Genomic DNA, 19,770 nt, shown 5'->3' with positions numbered 1-19,770 from the left:
TGAGCTGGACCCCACCCTAGACCAGCAGCATCACAACTGCCTGATGAGGGGCCTGGGAGATTCCTGTAGCAATGGATGGTGAGGCCTGAGGCTGAGATAAACCTTCTCCCCAGGTCTTCAGCCCTAGCTGAGCACAAGGATCCCCTGGAGAGATTGTTAAAAAGAGGCAGACAGCTCCCCCACACCAGTGATCAGATTCCTTGGTGGGGGATGATCTTGCTCTGGGACTTTTTTCCCAGAGAAGGCTCTCGTCTCTGGTGGTGTGTGTGGATTAGGGGTAGACGCTGAGAGTTACATCTGGTCTGAGAAAGAGCTCTCAGGAGTGTGAGCACTGAGGCTTCCCTCTGGGTTAGGACCTGTTGGATGTTCTGATTGCAGAACTATGCCTGCCAGTCCTGCTTGGAAGGGCCTTCTCTCTACATGGGACATGGGCCTTTTTTTCCAGGAACTGTCCCATGTTGGGAATTCTGGGTTTGTCCTTCCTCCACGTGTGCTATTAAAGAGGCTCCAGGGGACCTGCACTGAGTGTCTGGCTGGTTGCAGGGGTAGTTACCATGACTGAATGAGTGAAGGGATTCAGATAGCTCTTGCAGCCAACTTACTGTGCTGGGAATTCTCACCCGGGAATCAGAGACTTTTCTCCTTTTTGCAGAAGCCCCATGTCTCTGAATCCCACCCCACATGTGTGGAAGGGGAGTGAGGGAGTGTGAAGGTGGGTGTCTGGTTTGGGGTTTGGGAGGATCCCTTTATACCCCAAAGGCCTATTGACCTTCCCAGCACCACATTAGTGTTGGCCTTGGCATTGGGGGGCCACCAATAAAATTTCCAGGTTTTCTCTGAGCAACAATTCAGGATCTTGTAGGTCAGCACATCTGTCATGGAAAGGGCTGGTAATGAGAACTTATCATTTTTTTTTAATATTTTATTTATTTATTTGACAGAGAGAGACCACAAGTAGACAGAGAGGCAGGCAGAGAGAGAGAGGGAAGCAGGCTCCCCGCTGAGCAGAGAGCCCCATGCGGGACTCGATCCCAGGACCCTGAGATCATGACCTGAGCCGAAGGCAGCAGCTTAACCCACTGAGCCACCCAGGCGCCCAAGAACTTATCATTTTACTAGTAATTCCTTTAGCTGATTTTTGGGTGTTGCTGTTGTAAGCACCTATTTTATCAAGAGTAGACTACCCACCAATGTAACAACAACCCTTAAAAAAGAACTCAGTATAAATATATCAATGGAATTTTGATTATTTTTTGTGGCTTAGCAAAGTTAACCTAGAAGGGGAAAAATGAAACCGTTGTCCCCCAGGGAGAAATAGACACTGCCTTTAAAAAAGAAGGAGGGGTGCCTAGGTGGCTCAATCAGTTAAATGTCCAGTTCTTGGTTTTGGCTCAGGTCATGATCTCAAGGTTGTGAGATCAAGCCCCACCTCAGGCTTCATGTTCAGTGGGGAGTCTGCTTGAGATTCTCTCTCTCCCTTTCTCCCCCTCCAATCATGCTCTCTCTCTCTAAATAAACAAAAATAAATAAAATAAAAAAATTAAAAAAATCTTTTAAAAAATAAAATACAAATAAAAGGAGAAATTAATATATTTCAAAAAATAGAACTATGAAAAAGTTTTATAAAGGAAGAGTTTTCTGAACTTACAGAATCTGTTATCTATAAGTGCTGAGTCTTTTCTTTCCCTGCCACTAGCCTCCACCCAATTTTTGTAAGTACACTGTTCATATACAACATTTTTCCCCCAAAGATTTTATTTATGTATCTGACAGAGAGAGAGATCACAAGTAGGTAGAGAGGGGGGAAGCAGGCTCCCTGATGAGCAGAGAACATGATGTGGGCTCGATCCCAGGACCTTGAGATGATGACCTGAGCTGAAGGCAGAGGCTTAACCCACTGAGCTACCCAGGTGCCCCTGTATACAGCATTTGTAAGTGAATTTTGAAACCCTCTGAGGAGAACCTTGCCCTTTGACTTTGTCATGTCGTGGCAATCCTGATGTGATATGGAATTCTCTGGGTCAGCCCCTCCCTCACTCCTGGGATCTTGGTGGGGACTGTCACCAGTCTGCAGCAGTCCTCCCAAGACTACCTCAAAGACTTTTCATGATGCTTGCAGCTCATTGAATCAGCGTCCTTAGTCCCAAGTTTCCTGCATGTCACATACTGACCCATCAGGGCTGCCGAGATCATGGTGAGCACCAGTGTATAGGTGAAGGGAGTTGACTGACACCTGACGTCTACACACAGGAATGATTTTTGAGGTGTAAACATCATGGTCAACTGGATTCAGAACTCAGCCTTACCTGGCAGGACCCACTTCCTCTTCTCAGTCTGCTTAGCTTAGTGCCTGCCTTCTGGCTTTCTTGGGCTGAGTTGGTTTTCCTCTCCTGTCTTCTCTGTCCCTTGTCTAATTGCTCTGTGCAACTGTGTCACTGTGTTTGCTTGTGTCTGTGTATACTTCTGCCTCTCCCACATGTCTCAATGGCTCAGGGTTACAGACCAGGCAGTGTGCTTCCATCTGCTTTGTTTTTGTCTTCTTTAAAATATTTTTAAAATATTTAACCATTCAGCACCGACAATGTATGTCAACTGTTATACAGAGTTTCTTTGAACAATTTGGGTTCCAAATGTTTATTTTGGTCCTATTATTTGAAGTTGGACCAAATTTTACCCTCAAAACAGTACAATATGATTCACAGTGATACCACCTTATGTACCCCTCCCCACATTTATTGAGACACAATTGACATATAATACTGTATAAGTTTAAGGTGTAAACATGGTGATTTGATACATATTATATGATGCAAAATGAAGAACATCACAGTATTAACCTAATTTCCTCCATTACGCCCTGTAATTATTTCTTCTTTATGCTGAGAACATTTAAGATCTACTATCTTAGCACCTTCCAAGTATGTAATATGGTATCATGAACTATAATCACAATGTTGTACATTGTATACCCAGAACTTACTCATCTTGTAATTGGAACTTTGTAACGTGATCGATATCTCCCCATTTCCCCCAAACCTGACCCCTGGAAATCACTATTCTATTTTCTGTTTCTATGAGTTTAGTTTTTTTAGATTTTATGTAGAAGTGAGATCATACAGTATTTGTGTTTCTCTGTTTGACTTATTTCGTTCAGCATAATGCCCTCAAGGTCTGTTTATGTTGTTGCAAAAGACAGGGTTTCCTTCTTTCTCATGGCTGAATAGTATTATGTATTATATAAAATTATGTAATATATATCATCACCTTTTCTTTCCATTTATTCACTGATGGACACTTAGATTGCTTTTACATCTTGGTTATTGTGAATAATGCTGAAGTGAACACAGGAATGGAGATAATTTCCTCAAGATCCTGTGTGCAGTTCCTTTGGATATATACCCACAGGTGGGACTGCTGGGTCATATGATAGTTCTATTTTTAATTTTAATTTTTTAAAATTTAATTAATTATATATATAATCCATATATATATAATAAATAATTATATATATAATTTATTTTTAATTTTAATTGTTCCCTTGGAGCCCATAAAATTTACATTTCCACCAACAGTGCATAAGGGTCTCCTTTCCTTCACATCCTCATGAACACTTATTTCTTGTCTTTTTGATGACCAGCCATTCTCACAGGTGTAAGAATGTGGTTTTGATTTGTATTTCTCTGATGATAAGTGATGTTGACATCATTTCAAGTATCTGTTGGCCATTTAAAAAAATGTCTTATTTATTTATATGACAGGTCACAAGTAGGCAGAGAGGCAGGCAGAGAAAGAGGGGGAAGCAGGCTCCCTGCTGAGCAAAGAGCCCAATGCGGGGCTCAATCCCAGGATCCTGAGATCATTACCTGAGCTGAAGGCAGAGGGCTAACCCACTGGGCCACCCAGGCACCTGGCTATTTTTATGTCTTCTCTAGAATAATATCTAATTCCTCTTCCCATTTAAAAGTCCGATTGTTTGTTTTTTTGCTATTGAGTTGTATGAGTTCTTTATGTATTTTGGATATTAACCCCTTATCAGATATATAATTCCATTCTGTAGGTCGCTTTTCAATTTGTTGATTGTTTCTTTCATTGTACAAAAAACCTTTGTAGTCTAATGTAGTCCCACTCGTTTATTCTTGCTTTTGTTTCCTGTGCTTTTGATATCATATCCAAAAAATTGTTGCCAAGAACTATAGGAAACAAACTGAATGTTGCTGGAGGGGAGGTGTGGAGGAGGATGGGGTAATTGGGTGTTGGGCATTAAAGAGGGCATTTGAAGTAACAAGCACTAGTTGTTGTATGCAACTGATGAATCACTAAATTCCACCTCTGAAACTAATGATACAGTATATGTTAATTAAATTGAATTTATGCATTTATTTATTTTAAAAGATTTTATTTATTTACTTATTTGAGAGAGAGAGTGGGCATATGAGTGGGGGGAGGGGCATAAGGAGAAGAGAGAGAATCTCAAGCAGACCCCCCATGAGTGCAGAGCCAGACATGGGGCTTGATCTCACGACTCTGAGATCATGACCTGGGTTGGAATCAAGAGTAAGATACTCACCAGCTGAGCCACCCAGGCTTCCCTTAATTGAATTTGAATTAAAAAAAAAAAAAGACATGTCAAGGAACTTTTCTCTTACAGTTTCTTCTAGGAGTTTTGTGACTTCCGTTATTAAGTCATTAATCCATTCTGAGTCATTTTTTGTGAGTTGTGGACTACAGTGGTCCACTTTCACTCTTCTGCCTGTGGTTATTCAGATTTCTCAACACCATTTATCAAAGAGACTCTCTTTTCCCCATTGAGTATTCTTGGCTCCCGTGTCAAATATGAGTTGACTCTATATGCAATGTTTGTTCTTGGGCTCTCAGTTTTGTTCCATTAGTCTACGTGTCTATTTTTGTGCCATGCAGTTTTTATGCTGTGATTGCTATTGCTTTGTAGTTTGAAATCGGGAAGTGTGGTGCCTGCCTCCAGCTTTGTTCCTTTCTCAAGATTCCGTTAGCTATTCTGGATCTTCTGTGGTTCCAAATGAATTTTAGGGTTGTTGTTTTTTCAATTTCTGTGGAAAATGCCATGGGGATTTTATTTATTTATTTATAGCACGAACATGAGCGCAGGGTGTAGGGGCAGAGGGAGAGGAAGAGGTAGAATCTTAAGCAGGCTCCACCCAGCTCAGAGCAGGCAAAGTCACAACGTTGAGATCATGACCTGAGCCAGAATTAGGATTTGGATGCCTAACTGACTGAACCACCCAGGTGCCCCCAATCTCAATTTTTCAGAAATGATTTAGATAGGCCAAAATCTCCTTCCCCAGACCAGGCATTTTAGAGCATAACGTTATATATCCATTGCATTTGTATCATTTATTCACTGAATTCATAGACTAGTTCTGTTGCTTATAGAGTAGATATATCAATCGTGGACTTCTGATATTAACATGCCTTTCTCGCTTCACTTGAGATGAAATTCTACTACAAGTGTTTTCCAAAGTTCCATTTGATGAAACAAGAACAGCGGGAAAGTCAATTACAAAGAGAGACGTGAAAGAAAGCAAGTATACGTCTTCAAAATTATAAGTGCACGTTTATAAAGGTCTATGTATTGTATCGTTTGTACTACCCTATCATTTTAGCATTCTTAACCCAAGTATGTAGGGGCAAAACCAAACTGAGATGTGGAAGAAAAAATTATCTGATATACTCTTTATAACCTTCTACCGACTATGGAGGTCTGTGGCCTAAAGTATAAATAGCACGGTATTGCAGGGAGATCTCTGAAGTTCAGAGTTCATGTGTCAGGCAGGTTCTCTCACTCTGGAGGCTGTTCAGAGGATACGAACCGGATTTGCAAGTGGTGCTCACTGTCCTTGGTAACACTTGGTGTGGGTAGTGTAAGGACTTTCTAGTCAACAGTACTTTATAGTTCAATGTGCATGAGCGCCCTGGGCATGGGATAGTAAAGCTTTCCCACATTCCTCCCCATGATCTCCCCACCCTACACTCTAGCCTCTGGAAAATATTTGCACTGAGAGACAGAGATCTCTGCCTTTGGACTGACGCTCAAATGCCAAAGCTGAGGGGAAGAAGCTGGTCTCAAATGCAGAAAACATGTACATTAGCATAAATCCCACAAGTGACAGTGAACCCCTTTAAGGTGGACACTGTGTGCATTAGGAAATGTTTAGATTGAGGAATTGTTTATCAGGATAATCCAGGCATGTATGCTGTGTTGAAATTATAAACCTATTAGTAAACCATTTTTATAGCCAATGGTCCTCCCATTGCATTTTATAAACTACAGATTGAAGTGAATATTTTACTGTATAATAATGATGGTGTATTCTGCACGATGTTTTTATGTTCCCTTGGCTGACACAATAGGAAGAACACATTTTTGACAAAGTGCTTGAATGACTGAGTGTATCTATTCCTCATGATTCACCAATGTTTCATCTCTAGAAAACTGTATTTGTCACTAGTTGGATCAAAGTCATCATACTTTAAATCTTTGGCATCCACCATGTAGGCTTCCCTACCAATTTTTTTTTGTAGGGTTGAAAGCTGTAATGTGTACAAGTTAATGTACACAGATCACTCAGTGGCTGTGTAGATCATCTGTAATGTACCATATTGATTTTGTGATCTGTGATCTACCATATTGAAACCATGTGAAAACTGGTGTCCCTGGTTTTGTGTTAAAAATTGAGGTTCTGTAGACACTTCATGAATGCTCTGTCACTTATGACAGGTGACTGCTGCTGTGACCCTGAAACTTCTTCATTAGGGCACAAGTTTCTCCTCCCTGCTGGTTGTGCCAACTCCCCCAGGGCCAGAGAAAAAGCCTTGACCTAGAATCAAGAAAATGTGTTCAGACACATAGGTATCACAATGTCTGTAAAGAATATCCTGAAAATATAGTTCAAAATATGAGTTGCTACAGTTTTTTAGCACAGTTAATCCATATCCTTGATGCGGCCACGGGAGTGTCGGCAGTCTTGAAATCAGTCCATGGCATCCTAGGGGAGACTGTTGACCTAGTACTCTTCCATTTATACCTTCCTTTGTTTATTCATCAGTGACAACATCAGGAATTCCTTGTGCTTATCAAACAGGTCAGGTAGGGGTGGCCTGAGGTCCTCTGAATCCCCTCCAAACATAGACCCTTGTGTGGATTAGTGCAGCATACTCAGCAGTGTTGTTCCCTGTCCTCCCAAACAAGAAGGCATCCCATTTCCAAGATGGTCAAAGTCATGGCTTGTTGGCATCGTTTCCTATAAAGGGGAAAGTGCTTGTTGAGTGTGTCCATCTGTGTTTGCTCCTCTCCAAAACTGAGCACCGAGCACAGCCATGCTTGGATCCAGTGTTTCTTCTTGCTGGTCATTGTAGTTCCTAACACCGGTGTGTGATAAGGGGAGAGCACGTTTCTGTCCACAGATGACATCAGCAAATTTCATCTCAGCCCCTCCTCACAGGCCTCTTCCTACCAGTCTCAGATGGGAGAACCAAGTCCCTCAGAACTTCACTGCCCGAGATCATAAGGCACTCAGAGGGTGGACTAGAACCCATGTTCGGTGCTCTTCCTCCTAGAGCAGGTAAAGTGTGTGATGCTTCTCTGGAAACACCATGTAAAAAAGTAGAGATTTAAAAAGATTTCATGTCGGTCCAATGAATGATTTAATCACAGCTAAGGTTTATTTCCCCATAGGTTATCCTCAAAAAAAGAGCTTGAAAAATAGTGAATTTGTATCAAGTTCAAATAAACAAGAAGAACATTTTTCTAAACTATTTGGTAAGTGATCTCCTCATGTGAAGCCATCAGGCTGTATTTGAAGAGTCTCACTCTTCTCCAGGGTCATATCTCAGCTAACCCTATGTTTTGATGGGAGGGAAAATGCTGGCGTTGACGCTGTAGCAAGTTCTTTCAAGTGTCAGGGTCCTAGGGAATTAGGAAAGTATGGAAGGTAAACACTTGGCAAGGATTCTGGTCCTCAGAGAGGGCTCTGTGCAGCAGAGCAGGACTACCACATGGGAATTATTTCAGGTGCTGAGCCAGACCCCACCTTAGATTAGCAGCATCACATCTGCCTGATGAAGGGCCTGGGAGATTCCTGTAGCAATGGATGGTGAGGCTTGAGGCTGAGATAAACCTTCTCCCCAGGTCTTCAGCCCTAGCTAAGCACAAGGATCCCCTGGAGAGATTGTTAAAAAGATACCTGATCAGATTCCCTAGCATTGAATGAGATATTTGCACCAGTAGTTTTTAAAGCTCTCCAGGTGATTCCAGGCTGGGACTCATTGATATGTTCCAAGTCTCACATGTAACATTTGAGAAAACCAAGGCCTGGAAAGAAGATGGTAGGAAGCTCTAAGAATATGTTACAACTGAACTGCCCAAAAAGTATCTGAAGCAACTATTTTGGACAACTGGATTCTAGTGGAGCACTTGCATCATTCAGAGGAATGCTTAATGAAGAGACTGTTAAATGTTAGTGAATTTTAGTGATTCATGTATATCCTACCATTCTCCTTCCCCAGGCCCTTAACAGGTGGCCAAGTAGTCAGCAGCCTGCATTCTCAGTGCAGTTTGCTGGTGTCAGAATGGGCAATATAGGAACCCATCTTCAGTGTGTTTACTGTCTTTGATGGATTAAGGAAATCAGGAAAACAATGAACAAAATGAGAATATCAATAAAGAAACAAATTATAAAAAGGTACCAAAGAGAGATTCTAGAGTTGGAAAGTACAGTGGCTAAAATGAAAAACTCACTGGTGGGATTTGACAGCACATTTCAGCAGGCAGAAGTAATCATTTTGAAATTGGACAATTGAAATTGTCCAGTCTGAGGAGCAGGAAGAAAAAAAATTAAAAAAAAAATGGTCAGAGGATGAGGGACCTGTGAGATAGCATCATATGTACCAACATATACATTACAGAAATCCCAGTGGGAGGAGAGAGAGAAAGAGGCAGTGAAAATACATGAGGAAATAATAGCCAAAACCTTCTCAAATTAGATTATTTTACATATCCAAGAAGCTCTAGAAACTCCAGGCATAAATGCAAGAGTTTCACACTGAAACACATTATAGTCAAATTGCTGAAATCCAGAGACACAGACAGAGTCTTGAAAGCAGCAAAGGAAAAACTACTCAGTGTTTACAAGGGATTCTCAATCAGATTAATCGCTGATTCCTCCTCAAAAATCATGGAGGCCAGAAGTAATGATATGACACATTTGAAGTCCTAAAAAAAAGTACAGTCAACCCATAGTTTTATATTTGACAAAACTATTCTTTGAGCATAAAAGATAAATTAAGACATTTCCAGATAAACAAAAGCTTAGAGATCTGCTCCCTAAGAAATGCTAGAGAGTACTTCAGGCTGAATGAAAGGACACTAGACAGTTAAAAGTTTGAGAATAAAATGAACACTGGTAAAGGTGACTACATAGGTAAATGTAAAAATCAATATTATTGTAATTTTGGATTGTTACCTCATTCCTTTTTACAATGTGATTTCCAAGGCAATGAATAAAACAATGATTGTAAATTTATGTTCATGGACATATAGTGTGTAAAGATGTAATTCGTGCAATATAGGGGAAGGTAGAGATATATATGAGCAGAGTGTACATATACTACATTGGTACTATTCAGACTAGGTTGTTATAAGTTTAAAATCTTAGTTGTAATTCCCAAAGTAACCATGAAGAAAAGAACTAAAACATATGCAGAAAAGGAACAAAGAAGGCAATTGAAATATAACATTACAAAAAATTGGGGTGCCTGGCTGGCTCAGTCTATTAAGCAGCTGCCTTCAGCTCGGGACATGATCCCAGGGTCTTGGGATCAAATTCTATAACTGGCTCCCTGCCCAGCAGGGATTTGGCCTCTCCCTTCCCCTCTGCAGCTCCCTCTGCTTGTTCTCTCTCTCTCTCTCCTGCTTGTGCACTCTCTCTCTCTCTCTCTCTCTCTGTGTGAATTAATTAATTAATTAATTAAGATATTAAAAAAATCAACAAACTCCCAAAGGAAAGCAGTAATAAAGGAACCAAGGAACAAAGAATTTATAGGACATGGAAAACAAATAAATAGCAGACATAAATTCTTTTTTAATCAGTAATCACATTGTGTGTAAATGGATCAAACTCTTATTAAAGGGCAGAGATTAGCATATTGGCTAGAAAATCCAATTTTCTTGTTGGGAATGTAAAATGGTATATCTGCTATGGAGAACAGTATGGATGTTCTTCAAAAAATTAAAAATAGGATTACTGGGAGGCCGGGGTGGCTCAGATGGTTAAGCATCTGCCTTTGCTTCAGGTCATGGTCCCAGGGTCCTGGGATTGAGTCCCACATTGGGCTCCTTGCTCAGCAGGGTGCCTGCTTCTGCCTCTCCCTGCTTGTACTCACTTTCTTGTTGTCTCTCTCTATCTGACTAATAAATAAATAAATAAATAAGATCTTTAAATAATTAAATTAAAAAAATAGAATTACTATATGACTCAGCAATCCCATATTTGGTTATATATCCAAATGAATTGGAAGTCTCAAAGAGATGTTTGCCATACTTATAGCAGCATTCTTCACAATAGCCAAAAGGTGTCCATGGATGAATAGACTAACATAAATCCCACAAGTGACAGTGAACCCCTTTAACATATATACATACACACATATATACACACAATGGAATGTGTGTATATATGGAATGTATGTATGTGTGTATGTATATTTCATATACATACACACATATATATACAATGAAATATCATTCAGCTTTAAAAAGAAAGGGAATTCTGTCACATGCTACAACATGAATGTACCTTGAGGACATTATGCCAAATGAAATAAGCCAGTCACGGGAAAACAAATACTGTATGGTTCTATAAATAAGAGATACCTTTTTAAAAAATTTATTTATTTATTTATTTATTTGACAGACAGAGATCACAAGTAGTCAGAGAGGCAGGCTGAGACAGAGAGGGGAAGCAGGCTCCCCGCCAAGCAGAGAGCCCGATGTGGGGCTCGATCCCAGGACACTGAGATCATGACCTGAGCCGAAGGCAGAGGTTTTAACCCACGAGCCACCCAGGCACCCCTAATAAGAGATATCCTAAGTCAAATTCATAGAAAGAAATTAGAATGGTAGTTGCCAGGGGCTGGGGTAGGAGAGGTGGAAACAGGGAGTTGTTTAATGAGTATGGAGTTTCAGTTTTGTATGATGAAAAAGTTCTGGATGTCTGCTATACAACAAGGAGAATAAATACTACTTCTGAACTGTATACTTAAAAACGATCAGGATGGTAGGAGCTCCTGGCTGGCTCAATCAGTGGAGCATGCAACTCTTGTTCTCAGGATTGTGGGTTCAAACCCCACATTGGGTGTAAAGGTTACATAAAAATAATAAAATCTCTAAAAAAATGATTAGGATGGTAATTTTGTGTTATGTGTCTTTTAATATAATTAAAAATAAAACTTATTTAAAGATCTAACATCCTTTTGTGATAAAAACACTCAATAAACTAGGAATATAAGGGCACTTCCTCAATGTGATAAATGCCATATATGAAAAATATGTAGCTGGCATCATACTCTGTGATGAAAGAATGGAAGTTTTTCTCCTAATATCAGGCATGAGACATTCTTGCCAATTCTTTCAACATAGACTGTAAGTCCTAGCAGAGAAATTAGGAAAAAAAAAAAAAAAAAGAAAAAAAGAAATAAAAGGATCTAAAATAGCTCCATAAAAAGTTCACAAAAATTGTTAGAGCTAAAAAATTAATTCAGATAACCATTAGTTCTTCTCTATAGTTAAGTCTGTGTCTTTAAAAAAATTTTCTTAAAAAAAAATAAAGATTTTATTTATTTATTTTTGAGAGAGAGAAAGCGCATGAGCATAAGCAAAGGGCAGGGCAGAGGCAGAAGCAGACTGTCCACCGAGCAGGGAGCCCAATGTGGGACTCAGTCCCAGGATCCTAGGATTATGACCTGAGCCAAAGACAGATGTTTAACTGACTGAGCCACCCAGGCACCAATATCTCTTCCTTGGTTTGATTCTCTCTCTCTTTTCCCTTCTCTCCTTTGTTTTGTTTCTTAAATTCCACATATGTGTGAAATCATATGATATTTGTCTTTCTCTGAATGACTTATTTTGCTTGGTATAATACTCTCTAGCTCCATCTGAAAGTTTGCAGGATATAAAAACAACACAGAAAAATCATTTGTATTTCTATATTCTGATATGAATAGTCCAAAAAAAAAAAAAAAAGGAAAAGAGATCAAGAAAACAATTCTGTTTACAATGGCATCAAAAAGATTAAAACACTTAGGAATACATTTAACAAAGGAGGCAAACATCCTGTACGCAGGAAAGGACAACACATTGCTGAAAGAAATGAAAGAAGACCTAAATAAATGGAATGATATCCTATGTTCATGGATCGAAAGATTTACTGTTGTAAAGATGACAGTAGTCCCCAGAGTGATCTACAGATTCAGTGCAAACCTATCAAAATTCTAATTGCATTTTTTGCAAAAATAGAAGAACTCATTCTGAAATTCCCATAGAATCTCAGTAGACCCAAAGTAGTCAAAATAATCTTGAAACAGAAGAATAAATTTGGAGAGTTCCTGGGGGACTCAGTTGATTAAGCCTCCCACTCTTGGTTTCAGCTCAGGTCATGATTTCATAGGTTGTGGGATTGAGCCCCGCATCAGGCTCTGTGCTTAGTGGGGAGTCTGCTGGAGATTCCCTCTCTTTCTCTCTCTCTAAGATAAATAAATAAATAGATCTTAAAAAATAAAAGAACAAAACATTTGGAAGTATCTCTATTTCAAAACTTACTACAAAACTACAGTGATTAAAAGAGTATGGCACTGGCATAAGGATATCTTGATTTATAGACGAATGGAATGGAACAGAGAGTCCAGAAATAAATGCATACATCCATGGTCATTTGATTTTAAACAAGGGTGTCAAGACCATTCAAGGGGAAAGAACAGTCTCTTCAACAAACTGTCCTGGGAAAACTGAGTATTCACATGCAAAAAAATGAAGTTGAATCTTTACTTAATAGTAAATAGTAATACACAAAAATTAAAACAACTGGGTGAAAGACCTACATTTTTGAGCTAAGCTTTAAATTCTAGAAGAAAACGTAGGAGAAAATCTTCATGAGCTTGGATTAGGCAAAGGTGCATTAATTTTGGCACCAAAAGCATAGGCAACAAAAGGAAAAATAGATAAATTGGACTTTGCCAAATTTAAAAACTGTGCATCAAGAAATACTATCAAGACAGTGAAAAGACAACCCACAGAATGGAAGTAGATCTCTGCAAATCATATATCTGATAAGGGATTAAGATCTAGAATATATAGAGAACTACTACAGCTCAAAAACAACAACAAACCAACCAACCAAATCAACCAACCAAATGACCCAATTTAAAAATGAGTGAAGGACTTGAATAGACATTTTCCAAGGAAGATACACAAATGGACAATAAGAACATGAAAAGTTACTCAATATTACTAGTCATTTGGGAACTGCAAATCAAAACCACAATAAGATAAAACGTTGCACATATTAGAGTGTGTATTTTTTTTTTTTTTAGGGAAGTCAGTGTTGGTGAGGATGTAGGAGACTTATCACTTGTGTAAATACTTATCACTTGTGTAAATATTCTTATTAGTGAGAATGTTAAGATGGTGGTGAGAATGGTGGGTGTGGAAAACAGTTTGGTGGTTCTTCCAAATGTTTAACATAGAATTACCATATGATCCAGAATATACCATATGATCTAGAATATATTCTAGATAAATACCTACTAGAATTGAAAACCAGCTCAGACGGATAATTGTATACCAATGTTCATAGCAGGATTATTCACAATAGACAAGAGGGTGGAGATAATCCAAGTGTCCATCACAGATGAATGAATACGCAATATGTGGTATAGACATACAATGGAATAGTATTTGATTATAAAAATGAATGAAATTCTGTTACATGCTAATTCATGGGTGAACCTTGAAGACATTATACCAAATAAAGACACAAAAGCACAAATATTGTATGATTCCACCTATGCAAGGTATCTAAAATAGGCAAATTATTGGAGATAGAAAGTAGAATAGAGGTTACTAGGGGCTAGGGGGTGGGAGGAATGGAGAATTACTGCTTAACGGTACAGAATTTCTGTCTGAAAAGATGGAAAATTTCTGGAAGTAAATAGTGGTGGGGTTTGCACAACAGTGTGAATATCCTTAATGCTCCTTATTGTACACTTAAAAATGCTTAAAATGGAAATTATATATAATCAACATAGATTATATAAATAAATATATACACACCATAAATTATATATATAAATTTTTTTAAAATTTAAAAGCAGCAACAAAATAAGGTCTAGGGAGGTCTTTGCAGAGAGCTGACATGAGGGAAAATGTTTGAAACCACAGATGCAGTATGGAAGCCAACCAGAATCCAGAGAAAGCTCTCCTCCCTGGTGGTGTGTTTGGGTCAGGGGTAGACACTGAGAGTTACATCTGGTCTGAGAAAGAGCTCCCAGGAGTGTGAGCACTGATGCTTCCCCCTGGGTTAGAACCTTTTGGATGTTCTGATTGCAGAACTATGCCTGCCAGTCCTGCTTGGAAGGGCCTTCTCTCTACATGGGACATGGGCCTTTTTTCCAGGAACTGCCGCATAATGGGAATTCTGGGTTTGTCCTTCCTCCATGTGTGCTATTAAAGAGGCTCCAGGGGACCTGCACTGAGTGTCTGGCTGGTTGCAGGCTGGGTAGTTACCATGACTGAATGGGTGAAGGGATGCAGATAGCTCTTGCAGCCACCTTACTGTGCTGGGAATTCTCACCCGGGAATCAGAGACTTTTCTCCTTCTTGCAGAAGCCCCATGTCTCTGAATCCCACCCCACATGTGTGGAAGGGGAGTGAGGGAGTGTGAAGGTGGGTGTCTGGTTTGGGGTTTGGGAGGATTCCATTATACCCCAAAGGCCTATTGACCTGCCCAGCACCACGTTAGTGTTGGCCTTGGCGTTGGGGGGCCACCAGTAAACTTTCCAGGTTCTCTCCGAGCAACAGTTGAGGAATTTACAGGTCAACACATCTGTCAAGGAAGGGGCTGGTGACAGGATGGCAAAGGCTGAGTACCTCTGCCAGATAGGTGACAAGGTGGGGAGAGATGGTCACCCTCTCTATACTATCAAAAATGGGCGCTGTTTGAGATTAATAACATCTCTTTAAAAAAATTAACTTCCTTTTTAAAAAGGTAGAAAGGTATCAGTATGAAATGGGTAAAGAAAAAGTTAATAGTCTCTTCCCTACACCCTTTCCATCGGCCAGGTGTGCATTCTTCCTCTCTCTCCATCTGTCTCTGTGCCAGTAAAAACATATGTGCTTGTGCAGAGATTTTTTGTTTGTTCTACTGCTTTTACAAAATTGGGATCATTCTCAATAGTGCCCTTTTCTCACCTTGGTTGGAAAGTGTTAGTTCTGGTAAATTAAAAAGTTTGGTATTTACACAAGTGATAAGTCTCCTTATACATGAAACTAAAACCTTACATTTATTTAATGCTGAAGTTCTATTTGATCTTTATTTGTTCCCTACCTCCATAAAGATAACTGTTATAGGGTTTTTTCCCCCCATTTAAGATTTTGTTTGTTTATTTGAGGGGGAGAGAGAGTGCACAAGTGGGGACTGGGGAGGGAGAAGCAGACTTCCTGCTGAGCAGGGAGCTGGATGCAAGGCGGGCTCAGTCTCAGGACCCTGAGATCCTGACCTGAGCCAAAGGCAGATGCTTAAACCGATTGAGCCATTCAGGTGCCCCATTTCAGTAGTTTTATCCTACATTTACAGACCTGTGTATGTACCTGTAGAAATTAGGTTGCATTGTGTTTAAAAAAAATTTTTTTTTAATAAAATGGGATCATAGTGTGAAAAAAAATGGGGCTGGTGACAAAAACTCATTATTTTGAATAAGTAAATTCGAAAGTTAATTTTTTGGGTCCTTAAGCATATTCTGTCAGGTGAGTGGAACAGCCACCCATGTACCAACAGCCTTGAAAAAGGGCTCAAAATATATACAGAATGGATGGAATTTGTGAAGGTTATTTTCCATGGCTGTGCAAAGTAGAACTAGAAATAACAAGAAACTGCTGTCCCCAGGGAAAAGTAGAAGGCTGAAAACTTTAAAAAGGAAAGAAAGAGGAGTACATTTAAAAATGTATAACCATGAGAAATTAGGAACAGTTTATAAAGAGCTTTCTGACTTTTAAAAATCTGTTCTGCTTTATGTTTGCCCTGAAGGACTTCATCCTATAAAAATACATGGGCCCTCTTGGGGAAGTCTCAGAGGTGGGTCAGAATGATAACAGGAGCAAGAAGGAAGATAATGACACTAAATGTCATGAGGTCTGGGGCAAAGTTTCTAGCTGCATATCTTTTCATGGGAAATATTTACTGCTCAAGACATCTAGCTCAATCACACTTTTTCAGAAATGATTGTAGGAGTTAGGATTTCCCTTCCCAAGACAAGTAGAAGGCAGAGTGTAATTTCATATGTCCCCTGAGCTTAATATCATCTATTTACTGTATTTGTAGACTGCTTTAGGTACTTACACAGAGAAAAATGTCAATCCCCCAAGGCTGGTATTAACACGTCTTTTTTACTTCACTTGAGATGAAATTCTACAGCAAGTGTTCTACAAGGCTCCGTATGGGACACCATTTGATGAAGCCAGAACAGCAGGCAAATCAATTACAAAGAGAGACATGAATTCAGAAAGTAAGTATATGTCTTTTAAACTATTGGTGCATGTATTCCTATAGGTCTCTGTATGTGATATATACAGTGCTATCATTTTAGCATTTGTTAAAACAGCTCCATGTGTGGCAAAGACAAATCAAGAATGGCAGGAAAGAATTGTCTGAAAACCTCTCTATAACCTTCAAATCTATGGTCTCAGATGTGCCTATCCTTCTATTTTGTGGGGGATCCTTGGAGTTCATGTATAAAGCAGGTTCTCACTTTCTGGAGGCTGTTCAGAAGATAGGAACTGGAATTACAACAGGAGCCCTGAGTAACGTCATAACTTTGTCCTGCACACACTTTATGTACACCCCCCACCCCACATACTTTGATACTTTGCTTAGCCCCTGGGGAGAGCTGGTGCAGTCATTAGTCCCCGCATTCAATGGTAAGACCCAGGCCGGAAAAAATCACTTGACCTAGGGCACACCAGGAGAAATAACAAAAAAGAAAAATACTCTTCCCGAAAGCAGCTTCAGATTATTATTATTTTTTTAAGTAGTAGTTTGAGAATTAAGACAGTTGTTTGATCATAGGTTGTAAGGATAGAATTATGTATCAGAAACTCCCAGCAGTACAGGGAAGTGCCCCGGGCAGCCGAGAAATGGGTACTGTGTTGGAATTTTGCATACAGATGTGAATTTCAATTCCTGAGGTTTGTTTCCCACAGACTCTGCGTGGGCACCAGCCTCTCCAGTCAGCAGCTAGCCGATGCCTTGCTCTACATTGACATGTAAACTTTCAAATATACATTCCAAATACAATTGGAATTCTATGTCAGCATTTCAACACTTAAAACAAAATATGGACCCAAAGTGCTCACTCAAAAGTGTGTACGTGTGTACTGATACAAATTTTTCTCTTTCATCCCCCCACCCCCCACCATAGTTTTCATCAAAGGACCCAATGTTGCTGGGTATTCTACTGCACCAAGGTTTCTCTTTGGCAGCGTGGACAGAATTTCTACTAATGGTAAATGCAAATGGACGTACTCGGAGTTGGGGGCCAATAAGTAATACCTCATCTTCTTGTACCTGAGTTTGGAAGCAAATGTGACACTGAGCTAAGGATCCTATAGATGAAGCTCAGACTATCTTCTCTAGAAAATTTGGCTGGGTAACGTGGGGCCTTCTTTTCGAATTAGGAAGAGTAACTATGGTTTCCCCCAACCCCACCACAAGAGAGTTTGATTCTGTAAAATTCACAGCATTGAAGAGCAGGTCAAAATGTTTGCTCTCTGGAAGCGGATGGCTAAAGGTACCTGAATCCTCTTCCCAAACTTACTCGTGAAGTCCCTTTCTCCCCCTGCGGTCAGAGACTGGTGAGGTACAGAACACATTCTTGAAGTGATAGCCCAGAGGGGTTCTCTCTCTCCCCACCATGAGGACTGTGGGAAAGTGTTCTCCTTTAGCTGATGAGCAAAGGCTCACCACACAGACCCAATTATGGGGGGAGCAGATGGGCTCTGAAGACAGGATAAGAAACTAGCATCCCATGAAACATTTCTTCCCGAAGCAGCTAGAAAGATTAAAAAGGAAAAATAGGCTAATTATGTCACTGTCCAAGCTGGCAAATATGTGGTCTTTCCTGGGAATAAGAATATGAACTACGTCAGTGGTTCTCAACCTGGACCAAGCATCAGCCATGGGGTAGAGGATGAGAAATGGGAAGAGATTATCAACCCTTTTTTCTGGAACCCACTAGAGTTTCTAAAAGTGGAGTCCGGGGTTCCACACAATTATGCCTATTTTCCAAGTGACTTACCTACAGGTAACATTTGGAATCATTGACCTAGATGGTTTTTGGAGATTAATTTACTGCCAAATTCTCTTTAAAATGAATACCTCTAACATTCCTGAATTTGTCCTATAGATTTCCTTCTGTGGATTTCATGATAATCATAAATTCAATGTAGTTGAGCATCTCTTTGGCACCTAGGTCTATACCAGCAGCTGTGAGAGAATGATTTTATACTGAGAACCATACACGGGTTCGAATGATTTAATCAATACAGTCCAAGTCATGCTATTTTTCTCTGAAATGGCTACACCATTTATTAAAAAGTCCATCTGTGTTCCAATGATCTGAGATACCTCCTTTATCTTATACTAAATTTCCATATGTCCTAGGTCTCTTCCTGGGCTTTATATCCTAACCACTGGCCTACTGGTTGCTGTATAAAACAGTACCACACTGTTTTTTTTTTTTTAAGTTTTATTTATTCATTTGTCAGAGTTAGAGAGAGCACAAGCAGGGGGAACAGCAGAGGCAGAGGGAGAAGCAGGCTCCTGCTGAGCAAGGAGTCGGATACGGGATTCAATCCTAGGACCCTGGGTTCATGACCTGAGACGAAGGCAGTCATTTAACAGGCTGAGCCACCCAGGCATCCATCCACCCTATTTTAATTACAGAAGCTGAACTACTTTGTGTTAGTGCCTTATGCGACTAGCCCCTTCTTTGCAGTTTTTGCTTGTTCCGTATTTTCCTCGCAATTTTTGCATGTTTTTTTTTTACATAAATTTTAGTATCAACTTGTGTAACTTCATTAGAAGCCTGTCGATATTTTTATTAGCATTGCATTAAATTTATAAGAGTTATGCGTTAAATTTATAAGACAGACATGACTACTCACTTTGGGAAAACTGATGGTAAGTCATTCTGTGCTGGAATGGGGATGTCTTTCTATTTCTTCAAGTTTACTTTTGGCTCCTTCAGTGTGTGATTTTTCTTCCTTATAGGAGCTTGACTCATTGCCTGGAGTATAAAATGGATTTATTTTCCTCTATCTTCCCAGAGCCCCAAGGTGTACAGTGGCCAAAGTATAAAATGGATTTACTTTCCTCTGTCTTCCCAGACCCCCAAGGTGTACAGTGGCCAAAGTATAAAATGGATTTATTTTCCTCTATCTTCCCAGACCCCCAAGGTGTACAGTGGCCA

The 19,770-nt window shown here is 39.8% G+C and overlaps 1 protein-coding gene across 1 annotated transcript in view; it reads left to right on the top strand.

Annotated features, from left to right (window-relative positions):
- LOC309872562 (uncharacterized protein C2orf92) overlaps positions 1-19,770 on the top strand; it is a 41,055-nt gene that overhangs the window by 13,993 nt on the left and 7,292 nt on the right. The window contains exons 5-7 of the mRNA XM_082746906.1: positions 7,712-7,795; positions 16,705-16,809; positions 17,722-17,805. Coding sequence (XP_082603032.1) covers positions 7,712-7,795; positions 16,705-16,809; positions 17,722-17,805 — 273 coding nt within the window. The remainder of the gene's footprint in view (positions 1-7,711; positions 7,796-16,704; positions 16,810-17,721; positions 17,806-19,770) is intronic.

This window comes from Mustela nivalis (assembly GCF_964662115.1).
Source record: "Mustela nivalis genome assembly, chromosome: 8".
NCBI classification, from domain to species: Eukaryota; Metazoa; Chordata; class Mammalia; order Carnivora; family Mustelidae; genus Mustela; species Mustela nivalis.
The sequence above is the reverse complement of the archived record's forward strand: the minus strand, read 5'-3'. Positions and strand labels throughout refer to the sequence as shown.